This window comes from Oryctolagus cuniculus, chromosome 18 (genome assembly GCF_051225735.1).
Source record: "Oryctolagus cuniculus isolate XC-2025 breed Fujian yellow rabbit chromosome 18, ASM5122573v1, whole genome shotgun sequence".
In the NCBI taxonomy this organism is placed as follows: domain Eukaryota; kingdom Metazoa; phylum Chordata; class Mammalia; order Lagomorpha; family Leporidae; genus Oryctolagus; species Oryctolagus cuniculus.
In genome coordinates, this window is record NC_142884.1 from 14,790,954 (window position 1) to 14,809,231 (window position 18,278).

An 18,278-nucleotide genomic window follows, 5' to 3' on the forward strand; every position below is an offset into this window, starting at 1 on the left:
ACTTTGTTTTCTGTCTTTGTCAAACAAATTGTTAAGAATGATATTCTGGGGCCAGCGCTGTGGCATAGCAGGTAAAGCCACCGTCTGCAGTGCCAGCATCCCATATGGGCACTGGTTCGAGTCCTGGCTGCTCCACTTCTGATCCAGCTCTCTGTATGGCCTGGGAAAGCAGTAGAAGATGGCCCAAGTCCTTGAGCCCCTGCACCCTTGTGGGAAGTCCCGGAGGAAGCTCCTGGCTCCTGGCTTCAGATGGGCGTAGCACCAGCTATTGCAGCCAGTTGGGGAGTGAACCAGTGGATGGAAGACCTCTCTCTCTCTGCCTCTCCTTCTCTCTCTGTGTAACTCTGACTTTCAAATAAATAAAATAAATCTTTAAAAAAAGAGAATGATATGCTGCTGTAGTTTTAGTGATCTGCGGTTATTTTAAATTTTACTGTGTATGCGTGAAGTTGACATCTTTTTGTTTGGCTGTTTTTAATGGTCCTTGCCTATGTGCCTGCTGACCAAGGGCCTTTTTACTTTCTGCTTATTAAACTCTTTATTCAGTGGAGGACTAAGCCTTTGACTGTAAATTTAAAGTATTATCTCAAAAGTGAAAAAAATCAAATAATCTTTCCATCAGGGGGAAAAAAATACTAGCCAAAAAAAAAACAAGACCAACATGAGCACTCTGCTGTGTCCTGTTTCTCTGAGGCCTCCTCTGCAGAGTGCCTAGCACCTGCTGCTCCGTACCCCGCCCTGCCCGGAGACCTCCCCCGCCCCCGGCCCCTGTAAGCACAGAGACGGAACGCTGCTGCTGGCCGGAGCCCATGCAACCAGAGTTTGCCCCGAATATGTAAAATGCTGCCTCCATGTCCCTCGGGCTGTTGCTTCTCAACACAGAGCCTTCTCTGAGTGGCCAACAACCTGCTGCTGGTCAACCTTGGTTGTCCCGCCTGCCTTGGCCGCCAACTGCCTGTCAGAAGGAAACTCGGGCACCTACTTCACAATCAGGATGAGCTCTGGGGGCGCCGTGCTCGGAAAAATAAGCCAGACACAAAAGAAAAATGTCGTCTGCTTCCTCTGACGGGAAGCAGCTATGGAAACACTCAAATTTGTGGAGACAGCAGAATGGTGGCTGCCAGGGGCCGTAGTGGTGGCAGCAGACGACAGTTGCATTTGGTGGGTGCAGGGTTCTGGTTTTATGGGATGGCAAAGTGCTGGAGCTGGGCAGCCATGAATGCTTGCACGGCAGCGTGGCTGTACTCGATGTTGTTGAACTGCAAGATCCAACACACTGGTGGTGGGAAACTGTATGCTACATGTAGCTTCCCACAGTGAAGAAGGAAATCCTACATACACACAGCAGGGCATCCTGCAGCAGTCGGCTTATAGGGGATTCTAGAACAGGCACTAACTGACCTGCAGTGGAAAAACACTTCAGAACTTCTTTTAAAGGTTTATTTATTTGAGCCGGCGCCACGGCTAACTAGGCTAATCCTCCGCCTTGCGGCGCTGGCACACGGGGTTCTAGTCCCGGTCAGGGTGCCGGATTCTGTCCCGGTTGCCCCTCTTCCAGGCCAGCTCTCTGCTGTGGCCTGGGAGTGCAGTGGAGGATGGCCCAAGTGCTTGGGCCCTGCACCCCATGGGAGACCAGGAGAAGTACCTGGCTCCTGCCATTGGATCAGCGTGGTGCACTGGCCACAGCACACCGGCCGCAGCGGCCATTGGAGGGTGAACCAATGGCAAGAGGAAGATCTTTCTCTCTGTCTCTCTCTCTCACTGTCCACTCTGCCTGTCAAAAAATTTTAAAAAAAATGTTTATTTATTTGAAAGTCAGGGTTATGGAGAGAGAGAGAGAGAGAGAGAGAGAGAGAGAATATGATTGAATCGTCCATCTGCGGGTTCACTCCCCAGATGGCTACAATGGCCAGTGCTGAGCCAGGCTGAAGCCAGGAACCAAGAACTTCATCCAGGTCTTCCATGTGAGTGGTAGAGGCCCAAGGACTTGGGCTATGTTCTGCTGCTTTTCCCAGGCCATTAACAGGGGGCTGGATCATAAGTGGAGCAGCCAGGACTATAAATAAATTTTTTTATTATTTATTTTAAGGGCAGAGAGAGAGAGAGAGGTCTTTCATTTGCTTGGCTGGGGGTGGGCCAGGCCAAAGCCAGGAGCCAGGAGTTCCATTAGGGTTTCCCACGAGGGTGGTGGGGACCCAAGTACTTGGACCATCATCTGTTGCCTCAGGAGCATTCGCAGGAGCTGAACAGGAGGCTGGGGTGGACTCCAGCCCCAGCACTCCAAGACAAGCAACAGGAAACAGTGGCCTTTTACCTTCCGTGCAATTGTCCTAGACGGCAAAGGTCATCTCACGCCGGGGTAATTTTCTGTGCTTTATGTAGAGTTTATTATATATTTGATTATTCAGGCAAAACAATTGAAAGAGTTAGGGCTCTTCACAATCACGTCACCATTATGTTTATTTTAAAATGTTTAATGTCACTCTGATCGCATAGGTAGCCAAGTATTGTTTGTCTGATGTGCTTGGTCTTCCTTAGGATCCAGCTTCTTCGATTGTTGGCTTTGCCAAATTGGATACTAAAAATAAAAAATAAAACTTTCAGGATCACCTTTTACATATACTTAAAACAAACTTTGAGATTTCTTGGAAAATCTCTGGGGAAAAAGTAACAAATATTTGTTCTTCCATGCCATAGAGCTAACAGTAATTCAGTTTGTCTAATGACTTGCACGGGGAGAGCTGCCAAACCAGGCGAGAAGCCCCGCCTCCCTTCTCGTCAATTCTTACGGGTGAAATGCTATTAGCAGAACACGCAGAAATGGTGTGCTCTGTGGGAAGTTCCTGGGGATCTGCCAATGCTCTTTCTAAAAATAGATTTATTGTATTTATTTATTTGAAAGGTGGGACAACAGAGAGGGGGACACACACACACACACACACACACACACACAATCTTCTATCTGCTGGTTCATTCTGCAAATGGCTGCAACAGCCAGGATTGGTCCAGGACAAAGCCAAGAGCTTGGAACTCCAGCCAGCTCTCCTTTGTGAATGGCAGGAACACAAGTAGCTGGGCCACCTTCTATTGCCTTTCCTGGAGCATTAGAAGGGAGCTGGAGTGGAAGTTGGGGTGCTGGGACTTGAACTGGTACTCTGTTCAGTATGAGATGTTGATGTCGCAAGCGGTGGCTTAACCTGCTGCACCACAACACTGGCCCCTGCCAACGCTCTTGCTGCCCATAATATTTTTTTTTTTTGACAGGCAGAGTGGACAGTGAGAGAGAGGGAGACAGAGAGAAAGGTCTTCCTTTGCCGTTGGTTCACCCTCCAATGGCCGCTGCGGCTGGCGCGCTGCGGCCGGGGCACCGCGCTGATCCAATGGCAGGAGCCAGGTGCTTCTCCTGGTCTCCCATGGGGTGCAGGGCCCAAGGACTTGGGCCATCCTCCACTGCACTCCCGGGCCACAGCAGAGAGCTGGCCTGGAAGAGGGGCAACCGGGAAAAAATCCGGCGCCCCGACCCGGACTAGAACCTGGTGTGCCGGCGCCGCAAGGCGGAGGATTAGCCTAGTGAGCCGTGGCACCGGCCATAATATGTTTTTATCCTCAAGAAAAACACTGACTGACATTTTAATGACATATTCCGTTGAGTTTTCCTATAGGTATCAGAGGCTTGGGTGTAGGCAACAATCATATAGAGTTACTGGTTGTAATGTCAGCTGCTCTACGAAATGTTCAGTATTGAAATACCACATGGTACCCTATAAAGAAGTACAATCGTATGTCTCAATGAAAAATAAACTAAAATTTTATATGATACAAAATCACACAAATTTTGAAAAGACTGTCTAAAGGAGTCTTAGCTGATTTGCCCAGTGAAGAAAAAGTGGAGATGAACCCAGATTGTCTGAATCTTGAACTCAATAACTCAGGAAGATATTTAACCACATCTCAAACCTCAGTCAGAAAAAGACTGACCTGGGGGTTGAGCTGAGGGTGAAGGACTGGGGGCCTGGAAATGTGAAGAACGGGGAATGGCCTCCCAGTTCCAGAGAGAACTCCACTCACCTTTATTCAGGTGCGGGATTACAGGTTACATAACCACCCCCCAGCCATCACAATCTCTTTCCTGATGGTGTCCACACCCGGAAAACTCAGATCCCAGGGTGTTCAGATTTCGGTCTGAGCTGATCTCCCAGCGCTATTTAGGCAGGACCCAGCGCCCAGGGCACAGCCTGCAGCATGGAGCTGGGAGGGGCGTTCACCATCTTCCTGGCTCTCTGCTTCTCCTGCCTGCTCATCCTCATTGCCTGGAAACGAGTCCAGAAGCCGGGGAGGCTGCCCCCAGGCCCCACTCCGATTCCTTTCCTGGGGAACCTGCTCCAAGTCCGCACCGACGCCACCTTCCAGTCGTTCCTGAAGGTGAGTTGGCAGACTCTTCCCACATCTATAGCCAGCGATGCAGAATTGCACTTCTAAAACTTCTAAGATCTTGCAAACCTTAGAATTCCAAAATTCCACATCTCAAAAGCACAAACTCCTAATGTGTAGGAATAAGACCTTCCCAACCTTAGGACTTTGGGATCACAGTGCCTTATTTGCTTGAACACAAGGACTCTGCACTCAGGTTGTCTTGGAACTTTGAGATTCAGTATCATGAAGGCTAAAGAGTCTATAAACTTGGCATTTGAGAAAGAGAACCTCAAACATTGGAGTTCCCTTAACCCAGGGCCACCACCATGTCACAGACGAGGGAACCACGCTGCTGGGTGTGAGTGGGGTTCTTCCCAGACTCACAGGAATCAAGATTTTTTTTTTTGACAGGCAGAGTGGACAGTGAGAGAGACAGAGAGAAAGGTCTTCCTTTTGCCTTTGGTTCACCCTCCAGTGGCCGCCGCGGCCAGCGCACTGCAGCCAGTGCACCACGCTGATCCGAAGGCAGGAGCCAGGTGCTTCTCCTGGTCTCCCATGGGGTGCAGGGCCCAAGCACTTGGGCCATCCTCCACTGCACTCCCTGGCCACAGCAGAGAGCTGGCCTGGAAGAGGGGTAACCAGGACAGAATCCGACGCCCCAACCGGGACTAGAACCCCGTGTGCCAGTGCCGCAAGGCGGAGGATTAGCCTAGTGAGCTGCGGCACCGGCCCAGGAATCAAGATTTCTAAAGCCTTTTCCCAACAGTCCTTCCAAATCTAGTCTCAGCTCTACGTGTTATTCGCACCTTCGTGTCCCCTGGAGATCCCCACCCCCTAGAATCCTCGACGGGGCTGTCTGTGGTCCTCTGACCCACTGCCCCCTCCATGTCTTCCTTCCCTCGCAGCTCAGGGAGAAATATGGCCCCGTGTTCACCGTGTACATGGGCCCCCGGCCGGTAGTTATTCTGTGTGGACATGAAGCAGTGAAGGAGGCTCTCGTGGACCGAGCCGACGAGTTCAGTGGCCGTGGAGAACTGGCTTCGGTGGAGCGGAATTTTCAAGGTCATGGTAAGTAACACTGCTGCCACCATCGCCGCATGGTTATCACGCAGTCCCTGTGCTCGGACTGTACTGTACGTGAACACACAGCACTGGCCTCCTGAGAAAGCTAATATCATCAGGCTAATTTTGCAAGTGAGGAAGCTGAGGGTGAGGAAGGTTGTTAGGTACAGTTTCATCCCCGGGGGTAAAATCAACTCATTTTGAACATAAGCCAGCTGACCTCAAAGTACCTGCTATGTTATTTTGGATTTTACTTCTAGCAAATTAGTGTGTCCCCACTGAGGCCTTCATAGCCAACTGTATTTGTTACCTTCCTGCACACATCCACATGTCTAACCCATAAGTATCTGCCTCTTATATTTAGCTAAATCTGTTTCTTGAGCTACCCACGTATCTGTGTGGAACTGATCCCATCCCTGAATTGGAAGCAGGCACAGCCCATTCATCTCATCCTGCCGTCCTCCCCTTCACACACACAGTCCACAATCTGCCCTCCTTCCTTCTGTTGATCCGCAAGTCTACAAAAAAATCCATTCATTTTTCTTTCCATACAAGCATCTCCCTTCCATAATATCTACGCCTAAGAATTCACTTTCCTTTCGTCCGTCATTCCTTCATCCATGTATCAGCCTCTCCTCATCCATACATCTATTAATACTCCAGTGTATCCATTCTTCTAACCATTATCCACCCATCTCAGATCACTAATCTACTAGCCTCTCACCCATTCATTCAGGATCTCATCCATCATCCCATCAGTCATTCCAGTCATAAATTCTTCCATTCATCAATCAACCAAAATAATTTCATTAAATTTCTAAACACTAACTGATCAATCTACATGTCTGGTGACTTCTCAATGTATCCTACATTGAGGTAACTCCTTATGAAGGTTTACTTATGTACACATGTGAAGCTCTGTGTACACATATGTGCACATCTCAGGAATCCAGGTGGTGTATGGAAGAGGTAGCGCCTCATGCCAGGGTGCCCTACATGGCATTTACCCATGCATCCCTCCACCTCCCTGAGCATTCCTGGAGCTATTTTTGCAGTGCCATCTCTCTTGTAAAACACTCTCTTGGGTTTCCCCTGACCATTTCTAAGCCAATAGTGCACATACCCGCCACCCCCACCCCCAGTCTGGATGCTCTATCTTAATCTCCCTATTGAACCTGGAAGGTTGGAAGGAGTTTTCTGGAGAATGGAGTTAAGGAATTCTTTTTTAAAAAAAAAAGTTTATTTCTTTGAAGGTAAAGTTATGGAGAGAGAGAGGGAGAGACACAGAGAGATCTTCCATCTGCTGGTTCATTACTAAATGGCCACAGTGGTCAGGGTTTGGTCAGGCCAAAGCCAAGGGCCAGTAGCTTCATCTGGGTCTCTCACATGAGTAGCAGGGGCCCAAGCAGTTGGGCCATCCTCCACTGCTTTCCCAGGCCAAGGAGGGAGCTGGATCAGAAGTGGAGCAGCTGGGACTCGAGTTGGCACCATATGGGATGCTGGTGTGGCAGGAGGCAGCTTAACCTGCTGTGCCACAGTGCTGGTCCCTAAGAGCCTTTGTAAGCTGCTCCCGTCTTTGTCCAGCACAGAGCTGACACAGGGAGCGGGCTGGTGGGGCGGCGGGCGGGAGTCTGACACTGAGATCCCCACAGGTGTAGCTCTGGCCAATGGGGAGCGGTGGCGGATTCTTCGCCGCTTCTCGCTGACCATCCTGCGCGACTTCGGCATGGGGAAGCGCAGCATCGAGGAGCGGATCCAGGAGGAAGCTGGCTACTTGCTGGAGGAATTCCGGAAGACCAAAGGTACGGGGGCCGTCAGGGGGCGCGCTCCTGGTCATGGAAAGGTGGGCCTTGCTGGGAGAGAGTTCCAGAACGTGAGAGCATGGGAAATCTCGAGGTTTCTTGGCGATTTCCAGCCAGCTTTCCTGTTAGCAGGTAACACAAAGACCCTGAGGGACCACTTGCCCAGAAACTTCAATCAGTGGACCTCAGGGGGCTTGGAGCTCTGATATTGTTTGGAGATCTGTGTCTTCTTATGGAGACAGGACCCAATCTCATGATGTATAGATATTTCTGTTATATTAAGCACACTAAACTTACCCCCTCACCATGTAAAGTGTACAGCTTAGCAGGATTAAGAATATTCACATTGAGCCTGGCGCTGCGGCTCACTAGGCTAATCCTCCACCTTGTGGCGCCGGCACACCGAGTTCTAGTCCCGGTCGGGGCGCCGGATTCTGTCCTGGTTGCCCCTCTTCCAGGCCAGCTCTCTGCTGTGGCCAGGGAGTGCAGTGGAGGATGGCCCAAGTCCTTGGGCCCTGCACCCCGTGGGAGACCAGGAGAAGCACCTGGCTCCTGCCATCAGATCAGCGCGGTGCGCCGGCCGCAGTGCGCCGGCCGTGGTGGCCATTGGAGGGTGAACCAATGGCAAAGGAAGACCTTTCTCTCTGTCTCTCTCTCTCACTGTCCACTCTGCCTGTCAAAAAATAAAAAAAAGAATATTCACATTGTTGTGAAACAAATGTTTAGGATTTTTTCATCTTGCCAATTGGTTCCCACCCAAAAAGAAGTTCTGGAACCACTGGGGTCTACAGAGAAATGACATGGAGGCTGAGGAATACAGAGGCAAGCAGATGAGAGATGGAGACACCTTCTTCTGAATTTGAGATCTCTCTCCTGGACTCCGGGGATGAGTAACAGGGCCTGGAGATAGGCCTTGCACTTCCACGCTCTCTCAGAAGTTACTTGTGCAGTGGTTGTATGTTCGTGAATATGCACATTTTTTTTTACAGGCAGAGTTAGACAGTGAGAGAGAGAGAGACAGAGAGAAAGCTCTTCCTTCCATTGGTTCACCCCCCAAATGGCCACTACAGCCAGCGTGCTGTGCCAATCCAAAGCCAGGAGCCAGGTGCTTCTCCTGGTCTCCCATGCGGTTCCAGGCCACAGCAGAGAGCTGGACTGGAAGAGGAGCAACCGGGACAGAACTGGAGCCCCGACTGGGACTAGAACCTGGGATGCCAGCACCGCAGGCCCAAATATGCACATTGTTCTGAAGGGATTGTCCCGGATCCGTGGAGGGTGCTGCTGAGGTCTAAGGACTGATTTTTTTCAATAGCCTAGGTGGAATCACTGGTAAAGCTGGACAGAATTCAGACATTCTTTTTCTTTTTACAATTTTTTTTTTGAGAGAGAGATCGTTCACCTGCTGCTTTACTCCCTAAATGTCCATGGTAGCCAGGGCTATGAGAGGCTGAAGTCAGGTCCCAGAATTCAATGTGGGTCTCCCCTCTTGGTGGCAAGGACGCAGATACCCAAGCCATCGCATGCTGCCTGCAGGGTGCACGTTAGCAAGGAAGCTGGATGGGAAGAGGCAGAGCTGGGTCTTGAAACAGGCACTTTGATTTGGGAGGTGGATGTCCCAAGCACTCCCTTAACCTCTCTGCCAAACACCTGCCCCTTCTTCATTTTAAAAGCATGGCCCAGCCAGCGCCACGGCTCACTAGGCTAATCCCCTGCCTGCGGTGCCTGTACTCCGGGTTTTAGTCCCAGTTGGGGCGCCGGTTCTGTCCTGGTTGCCCCTCTTCCAGTCCAGCTCTGCTATGGCCCGGGAAGGCAGTGGAGGATGGTCCAAGGGCTTGGGCCCTGCACCCGCATGGGAGACCAGGAGGAAGCACCTGGCTCCTGGCTTTGGATCAGCACAGTGCGCCGGCTGTAGCAGCCATTTAGGGGGTGAACCAATGGAAGGAAGACCTTTCTCTCTGTCTCTCTCACTGTCTAACTCTGCCTGTCAAAAAAACAAACAAACAGAAAACGTATGTCCCTGCCATTGCTTTTTCCCAAATCTATGACTCTTGGCCACAAACATATTTAAGTAATAATAACAGAAATGGTGAGTAAGGGCCCCAGCATTTTTTAAAAATAATTATTTATTTATCTGAAAGTCAGAGCCACACACACAGAGAAGGAGAGGCAGAGACAGAGGTCTTCCTTCCTCTGGTTCACTCCTCAGATGGCTGCCACGGCCAGAGCTGCACCAATCCAAAGCCAGGAACCAGGAGCTTCTTCCGGCTCTCCCACGTGGGTGCAGGGGCCATCTTCTACTGCTTTCCCAGGCCACAGCAGAGAGCTGGTTCAGAGGTGGAGCAAAAATCCTGGACTCAAACCGGCGCCCATATGGGATGCCGGCACTGCAGGCAGCAGCCCTACCTGCTACACCATAGTGCTGAGTTTCCCCCACCCAGCATGTCTTGAGTGTTTTGCTATACGATCAGGCACTATGTTAAACGCCATATGTAGACGATTATTTTGAATCCTCAGGAACCAATGAAGTGGTTTCTAAAGTCATTTCACAAGTAGAGAAATCTAGACTCAAACACAGAAATAAAGTAACTCATACAAGCTCTGGAGCGGTTGAGCCAGACTCAGATGCACGACGGAGTGAATGCATGGGCCGGGCTCCTCACCAGCGCCTCCAACACAATCCCCACGTGCAGGTGCGCCCATCGACCCCACCTTCTTCCTGAGCCGCACCGTCTCCAATGTCATCAGCTCCGTGGTGTTTGGAAGCCGCTTTGACTACGAGGACAAGCAGTTCCTGAGCCTGCTGAGGATGATCAACGAGAGCTTCATTGAGATGAGCACCCCTTGGGCACAGGTGCCCCACAGGCACTTCTCTGCCTACCCTGCCCCCATGGCCGGCAGCTTAGAGCTCGCCTGTAGCTCCCCCCTCCCACCATCAGCTTAGAGCTCGCCTGCAGCCCCCTCAGGAAGGGGAGGCTAGCAGCATGCCCGGGTTTCCAGGAGGCAGAGGGCTTCACCCACTTCTCAGCTGTGCCCCCAGCCCCTCTGCACCCTTTGTCTCTCCCCACAGCTCTACGACATGTACTCTGGAGTCATGCAGTATTTGCCAGGAAGACACAACCGCATCTACTACTTGATAGAGGAGCTCAAGGACTTCATTGCTGCCAGGGTCAAGGTCAATGAAGCCTCCCTTGACCCTCAAAATCCCCGGGACTTCATTGACTGCTTCCTCATTAAGATGCACCAGGTACCCAGCTCCTTCCCTCGCACCTCCTCACTCCCTGTGCCTGCAGTTCAAACCCAGCTGCAGATGTTGAGGCCCAAAGAGCATGCATTGTTTCGCGTGACTCACTTCTATCTATAGCTGAGATGCAAGAGCTGTGAAAGTACACACTCTCACATTTTGACAATGCATTTGGATAGAGAAATTATAGGAACATGGAAGCTTAAAATTGTATAGCTTTCTAATCACAGGTCAATGACCTATGATTGTATATGTATAGAAGGAGTCTTTCAGAGTCTGAGAAGTTGAGAAACTTAGAAGCATGGAGTCTGCAATCTTTTTTTAAAAAAAGATTTATGTATTCATTTGAGAGGTAGAGTTACAGACATAGAGAGGCAGAGACAGAGAGAGAGGTCTTCCATCTGCTGGTTCACTCCCCAAATGGCTGCAATGGCTGGAGCTGGGCCAATCTGGGGCCAAGATTCTTCTGGGTCTCCCACATGGGTGCAGGGGCCCCAGCACTTGGGCCATCTTCCACTGCCCTCCCAGGTCATTAGCAGGGAGCTGGGTCAGAAATGGAGCAGCTGGGACTTGAACCAGCACCCATGTGGGACGTCGGCACTGCAGGCAGAGGCTTAGCCTTCTACACGATAGTGCTGGCCCCCAAAGTCTGTTATCTTTACCATTAGAAGTTTAAAGTCTTAGAGCTACAGAAATGTAGAAGCTTCCTATTTCTGTGTCATTGGTTCTTAGAATATTAGAAACCTGTGATTTTGTGTGGTAGAACCTTAGTACTTGGTAGTTTTTAAAACATGCTCTAAAATTCCGGAACTTTCGGTGCTGACATGGCACTCTTTTCCTGTTGTTCTCCCCGGTGTTCATTCCACTCCAGCCTCCCTGCCTGTGCCTTGCTGTTCCTCTAACGCTACCGCGTGGCCCCTACCTCAGGACATTTGCTCTTGCCGCTTCCCCTCTCAGACTTGGTTTATCCATCTATTGTGCCTGCGTCAAGCCCCATGCTACACACAGGGAGAAAATAAAGATAGCAGAGGATGATTCTGTTTACTACCCCACTCCTTTTCAGGATAAGAATAATCCCCACACAGAATTCAACCTCAAGAACTTGGTCCTCACTACCCTCAACCTCTTCTTTGCTGGCACGGAAACAGTGAGCTCCACCCTGCGCTACGGATTCTTGCTGATAATGAAGCACCCTGAAGTGCAAAGTGAGTGCCCAGCGCCCCCGCCCCGCCCAGGGCTTCTCCGGCGCCTCCCTCTCCTACCAGGGAAGAAGACACAACCTTGAGAATTGAGACTCCCAATGCCTCGGGATGCAGAATCTTGAAATTCCTGGCTTGGGAGGCCATCAAGTTTAATCTTGTACTTTGAAAAAATTGTTTGTAGGAAAGAAAGGGGGGGTGGACTCCTCCATTATTTCTCCAGGAGCTGCAACAGGCAGGATTAGGTCAGGCTGAAGCCAGGAGCCTACCCATCCCAGTCTCCCATATGGGTGGCAGGGGCCCACATAGTTGAGCCATCACCTGCTACGTCTCAGGCACATTAGCAGGCAGGCAGGCAAGAAGCGGATTAACTGAGACTCAAGCCAGCTCTCTGATACACCGTTAATCTTGCGCCTGCACTTGTTTCCTATGGCCGCCATCACAGATGATCAGAAACGCAGAAGTTTAAAAACCACACACACATGTATGACTTTCATTTGTGGTTCAGAAGTTCACATAGAAGTTCACCTCTGGGCTGAAACCAAGGTGGAGTCTGCATGCCTGCTTCTTCCAGACCTGCGTCCCTTGCATTTCTGGGCTCCCGATCCTTTCTTCCACCTTCAGGTGTGACCGGGAGCAGCTTCTCCAGGTCTCTCTGCTTCCACCGGCACTACTCCGTTTCTACCTCTGACCCTTGTACCTCACCCTTGCTTCGGCTCCTGTGTTTGTGTTCAGGGCTGGTCACTCTGGAGAGTCATCTAAACCACGCGGCACCTGCAAAGCCCCCGTTAGCCTTTAGCTGCCCTTGCATTCATCAGCATCCACCAGTTTCAGGGATCGGAAGGTAGACAACTTTGATGGCCGTTGTTCAGCTGACCACGCTGCCAAAATAAAGTGGAAGGGTCCTTCAACAAGTTTACAGAAAAATGGAACTGAACGATATTTATTTTAGAGCAGAAAAATTTTGAAATACATGCCAGGCTTTCTCACGATATGCATTGTCCACAAACTTTCCCAGGTGCCTTCATCCACTCCATCTCCAGTAAATTATAATCTGGTACAGCTGAATAAGTCAGGAGCTCAATTTTTGTTTAAGGGAAATCTGCAGTGTGGCTGCTCACGGTGGTGCAGGAGTTCAAAACCTGCCGCAGTCTTTCAGTCATGGGCGACATGAACCTGCTTCCACTCAAACTTTTCTAGTCTCACCTGCAATGCCTGAGTTGCCTCTCATGGACCCCAATGATCAAACGTGCACCAGACACCTGCTGTGTGCCAGGTATCGTCCTAGCCACTTGCAGGTTGGAGTTTGTGTGATTTTTACCTCTCTGTGACCTGTCAGGCCATCACGTCCACCGTGTAGATGAAGAAACAGTCTCAAAAGGCAAAGCCATTTGTCCTGAGGTCACTCGCCCACGTAGTGCAGCGAAGGGTAGCTCCACCAGTGAGGTTCTGCATCCTACCGTGTGACTGTCATTGGCCTCAATCCTGCCTCAGTTACCTACTGTGACTGCTTCTCATTTTGTAAAGATTATCTGTGTGTGAAAGCCCAGCTGGGACCAGGACACCTCCCCACTCATCATCAGCCTCCCATGGCTCCTTGATGCTTCAAGTAAAGGCCAAATGTCCCAGATGGCGTTCAAGGTTCTAGACTGGTGATGAGCTTATTGGACACCAGGGGAGTGTCCATTGCTAAGTGTGAAAAGGCGATCAAATCCCAAATGACCTCTACCCTCAGGACCCCGCTGGAGACAGGGCTTCTGTGGTGGAAACCCCTCGTACCCTCTCCTAACTCCTGCTCTGTTGTCTTCTGACCTTTCTCAGCCAAGATCTATGAAGAGATTAATCAAGTGATCGGACCACACCGGATCCCAAGTGTGGACGACCGTGTCAAGATGCCCTTCACCGACGCCGTGATCCACGAGATCCAAAGGCTGACGGACATCGTGCCCATGGGCGTCCCTCACAACGTCATCCGGGACACTCACTTCCGAGGCTACCTTCTGCCCAAGGTGCGGCTGCCCCTCCCGTTGCCCCCATCCTCCTCTCTCCTCCTGGTGCCCCTTCCCATGTCCAATATTGACTTCTCCAACTGCCCGTGTCTCCATCCCAGGGCACGGACGTGTTTCCCCTGCTGGGCTCAGTCCTCAAAGACCCCAAATACTTCTGCCACCCAGACGACTTCTACCCCCAACACTTCCTGGACGAGCAGGGCCGCTTCAAGAAAAACGAAGCATTCGTGCCGTTTTCCTCTGGTAGGTTTCCCTGGTCCACACTCTCCCCCAGGTTAAGTGTCAGAATCGTTTCTTAAAATTCAAGTCAGAACTGGAAGTTGAGGGCCAGGTCATAGAATCATAAAATCCTAGAACCCCACAATCAGGGTATTTTAGAATCATCTACTACACTAACTAGAAAGGAAAATACGTTAAAACAGTAACAGCATTAAACAAGGGCTCTCAAATAGGTCCTTAGTAGAGTGAGCTGTTCACTCCTGCCATCACACTAGGGAAGCCACAGACAACATGAGCCTGAGCTGGAAAATCGCTTATGAACACTGGAAATTTAATTTAATTTTCACGTATCAGAAAATATGATTCCTATGAAGACTAATCCCTTCACACCACTGGGAGAACACCTGGCAGGTAGCAAGCACTACGGAAGTGTGCCTTCCTTTTTCCGTGCCCTCATCAGCGTCTGGCACCTACCAGGCATTTGAGGAAAGGGAATGCACAGGGCTCTGAAAGCCACGGGTTCTTCCGAACCAGCCCATCTAGGAATTGATGGAATCCGAGCCATCGGAGAAGTAGCTGCCAGCATTGAGCCTGAGGGTGAGACGGTAGCCGCGTGCTGCAAATACAGGAGGCTGTGAGCCTTCAGAATACCACGGAAGGTGGGCACGGTCACGGTCCCTGAGACGCCAGGCGGCCACGGCCCCGTAGGTGGTCGGATCAGAACACCTGCCACGCCCCCGTCACCTGTGCAGCTGTCACTCACCCCTCCCCCTCCCCGTGTCTGCAGGAAAACGCATCTGCCTGGGCGAGGCCATGGCCCGCATGGAGCTCTTTCTCTACTTCACCTCCATCCTCCAGAACTTCTCTCTGCACCCGCTGGTGCCGCCCGTCAACATTGACATCACTCCCAAGATCTCGGGGTTTGGCAACATCCCTCCGACCTATGAGCTCTGCCTCATCGCGCGCTGAGCAGTCTCCCCGGGGCAGAGAGAGAAGTGGGGGAGAACGGAGCTCTGCCCGGTGTCGCGCCAGCCACGGTCCTCACTCTCCACATTCTGACAACAAACCCAAGAGGAGGCACTGTTACTACCGCGTGGGAAGCTGACCTGAAGACCCGGAGCTGGGTGTCTTCTCCAGCCAGTAGAAGAGCAATACTTTCTCCAAGATTTTGGCCGAAGCCTGTAGGTTTAATGTTTGCTGGCTTCTGCTTTGCTTCCTGCCAGTACCCAGACTCTGGTTGTAGATTCTGTCTTCACGTCGTCCCTTTGTCTTTGCGCTGATATTAATGCACAATGTGGCCCACAATCCTCTCTCCTTTATTCTTGCTTCTCACCTCTCCCACCAAAGCAGCCAACAAAGAACTCAAGCATGCGGAATGCAGTGACCCTGTTGTGTTTCGTGTGGGACACCACGGCAGGGGACAGCAGACACCTTGGCAGGGGCTTTTGGGCTTCCTGGCTCCTACTGACCTTTCCGTGGCCTCTAGTGACTTCCCAGTGGCTGGGTCAGCCCACGCCATGCTGCCCCTCAGCCTCTTTTGCCCATTAGCTCTCCCTACCACCACCTCATCTCCTGGACTTGTTTTCCTGGTTGCTCTCATCATGACTCTTAGGGACAAACTCTTCCCACTCCGTTCTGAAGAACAGCTCAGTTACAGCCTCCCTTACTCCAGTTCCAAACTCCACCGCCTTGCTCAGCTGATGAAAACCTCCCCCCAGAGTTCATTTGGGCTGTCTTGTGCTGCCTCTCCCAAGCACGTGAGCAGGGAGCTGGACTGGAAGCAGAGCAGCCGGGACTTGAATGGGTGCCCACACAGCATGCCAGCACTGCAGGCAGCAGCTTAACTCGTTACACCACAACGCTGGCCCCTGGAAAATTCTTTAAACACTGGAAATAGGGCTACCATGATGACTCAGCAATCCCACCACTGGGCATGTACCCAAAAGACATTGTATCAGACACACCTGCTCCACCATGCTAGCTGCGACACCATTCACAGTAGCCAAGATACAGAATCAACCAAGGTGTCTATCATTGGATGGATGGATAAAGAAAATGTGGTTTATACACATAAGGGGATACTGTTCATCCATACAAAATAAGGAGGTCCTCTTATTTGCCATCCGTGAGATGGATGGAACTGGAGGACGTCAAGTTGAACGAAATGAGCCAGACAGCAAGACAACAACTGCACATTCTCAGTCCTCCCTCACCCGTAGGAGCTAAAAAAAAAAAAAAAAAAAAAAAAAAAAAAAAAAACAGAAGAAGACAAAGAAACAAAACAAAAACCCCTTGATCCGAACACGGAATGTTGATCACTAGAGGCTGGGAAGAGTGGGAGCAGTGGAGGGAGTTGAGAGAGTAAAGGAAGTTGGGTGTAGTTCATTAATTGTGACAAATCTGTTCTGCCGATATGAGATAGTAACAATGGGGGAGGCTGTGTGTGTGTGTGTGCTACATGGGCAGCCTTTGCACTATTTCACACTTTGGTTTTGTAAATTTAAAAGTATTCTGAGGGGCCGGCACTGTGGCATAGTGGGCTGAGCCTCTACCCGCGGCCCCGGCACCCCATCTGGGCACTGGTTTGTGTCCTGGCTGCTCCTCTTCCGATCCAGCTCTCTGCTGTGGCCTGGGAAATCAGTGGAAGATGGCCCAAGTGCTTGGACCCCTGCATCCATGTGGGAGACCCAGAGGAAGCTCCTGGCTCCTGGTTTTGGATGGGCTCAGCTGTGGCCGTTGCGGCCATTTGGGGAGTGAACCAGCAGATGGAAGACCTCTCTCTGTATCTCTCCCTCTCTCTGCCTGGAGGTCTGCCTCTTAAATAAATAAACAAATATTTAAAAAAAAAGTATTCTGAAGTTAAAAGTTAAAAAAAGAGAGAGAGAAGAAAATACAACTTAGCGGCCGGCGCCGCGGCTCACTAGGCTAATCCTCCACCTTGCGGCGCCAGCACACCGGGTTCTAGTCCCGGTCGGGGAGCCGGATTCTGTCCCGGTTGCCCCTCTTCCAGGCCAGCTCTCTGCTGTGGCCCGGGAGTGCAGTGGAGGATGGCCCAAGTGCTTGGGCCCTGCACCCCGTGGGAGACCAGGATAAGTACCTGGCTCCTGCCATCGGATCAGCACGGTGTGCCGGCCGCAGCGCACCGGCCACGGCAGCCATTGGAGGGTGACCCAACGGCAAAGGAAGACCTTTGTCTCTGTCTCTCTCTCTCTCACTGTCCACTCTGCCTGTCAAAAAAAAAATTAAAAAAAAAGAAAATACAACTTAGCAAAACGGGGAGGAAAAGCAGTAGCAGACCACTGCTGGGCAGCCTCCGTGGGCTGGCATCCCGCATGCGGGCTCCAGGGACCGGGCGGTGATGGGTCGTGTGGTCTCTCACTCCTAGCCCATGTATTCCCCCACCGGCCAGGAGGCAGCTGTCTTTTCCTGCTGGCTCTAGCACTCCTTGGAACGGGAAGCAGCCATGCATTTGGACAGGTTTCTCCCCGGCTTCCCCGGGTCACACCTGGCTGCCCTGGTACCTTCTCCATGACTTCACGCCTGTAGCTAAGCTCCTAAGATGGAAACACTTCAAAGGCCCGCCCAGAGGTGTGAGCTGAGGAGCAAAAATAACACATTTTCAAACAGCCACAGTAGAAGCCTTTCTGTGCAAGGGACAGAGACGGGAAGGCACACACCAGCACTGGCGTGCACTGCTTACTCCCGTTTCTCCCGGCTGGCTTGCCACTGTCCGTTGTGGACCAGCTGGGTCTATCCTGAGTTCTGGTCTCCATGGGAGAGAGGAGTTCAAAGCAGAGACAAAGATAGGGCACAAGAACGGGAGCAGTATTTACTTAAGAGACAGGACCCCGTGGCAAGTGGAAGCAGGCAGCCTCCTGAGGAGACCTGCACCCCAGTCTGGTGCCCCCTTTATGGGGTGGCACCTCCACAGGATATGCAAAGGCGAGGTGACCTTTGGGAACGGTTTATGGCCTCTCCACTTGGAGCTCAGCATCCATGTGTTCGTCATGGTGTCTTCATGACGGGGGAGGCTCAGGTGCATCCTGGGAAAGTGGGAGTGCTGAATCGGCATAGAAGATGCAATTGCACTAAGCATTAAAAATGAGTTAATGTAGCTCAAGCACACATTTCTTCAAAATAGAGAATGATCAAATGCTTTGCAAGTCATTTTACAAGACCAACATAATACAGATATCGAAACCTAGTGAGTGCAAGAAAAAAATCACAGAACTACAGTCTTCACTAAGATATGTGGAAAAGTTTTACTACAATGCATAGCAAATCACATCCAATTAAAATTTAAAAAAATTAGAAAGAAAATACAGGGACTAGG

At 51.0% G+C, this 18,278-nt stretch overlaps 1 protein-coding gene and 1 long non-coding RNA gene across 5 annotated transcripts in view; one reads left to right on the forward strand and one right to left on the reverse strand.

Moving 5' to 3' along the window:
* Positions 1–4,242: 4,242 nt before the first annotated feature.
* CYP2G1 (cytochrome P450 2G1) lies at positions 4,243–14,914 on the forward strand. The gene is made up of 9 exons (NM_001195764.1): positions 4,243–4,422; positions 5,319–5,481; positions 7,128–7,277; positions 9,968–10,128; positions 10,345–10,521; positions 11,582–11,723; positions 13,539–13,726; positions 13,828–13,969; positions 14,733–14,914. Exons 1-9 carry the CDS (start codon positions 4,243–4,245, stop codon positions 14,912–14,914), a joined length of 1,485 nt encoding a protein of 494 aa, NP_001182693.1.
* Positions 6,690–18,278, reverse strand: part of LOC138846446 (uncharacterized) — a 66,702-nt gene continuing 55,113 nt past the window's right edge. For 3 of the 4 annotated variants that reach the window (XR_016224531.1, XR_016224532.1, XR_016224529.1), the window contains one exon: positions 6,690–10,077. This is a non-coding gene — a long non-coding RNA (uncharacterized LOC138846446). Of the gene's footprint in view, positions 10,078–11,798; positions 14,806–18,278 lie in introns of those variants that run through there. The other variant, XR_016224530.1, reaches the window with a different exon arrangement.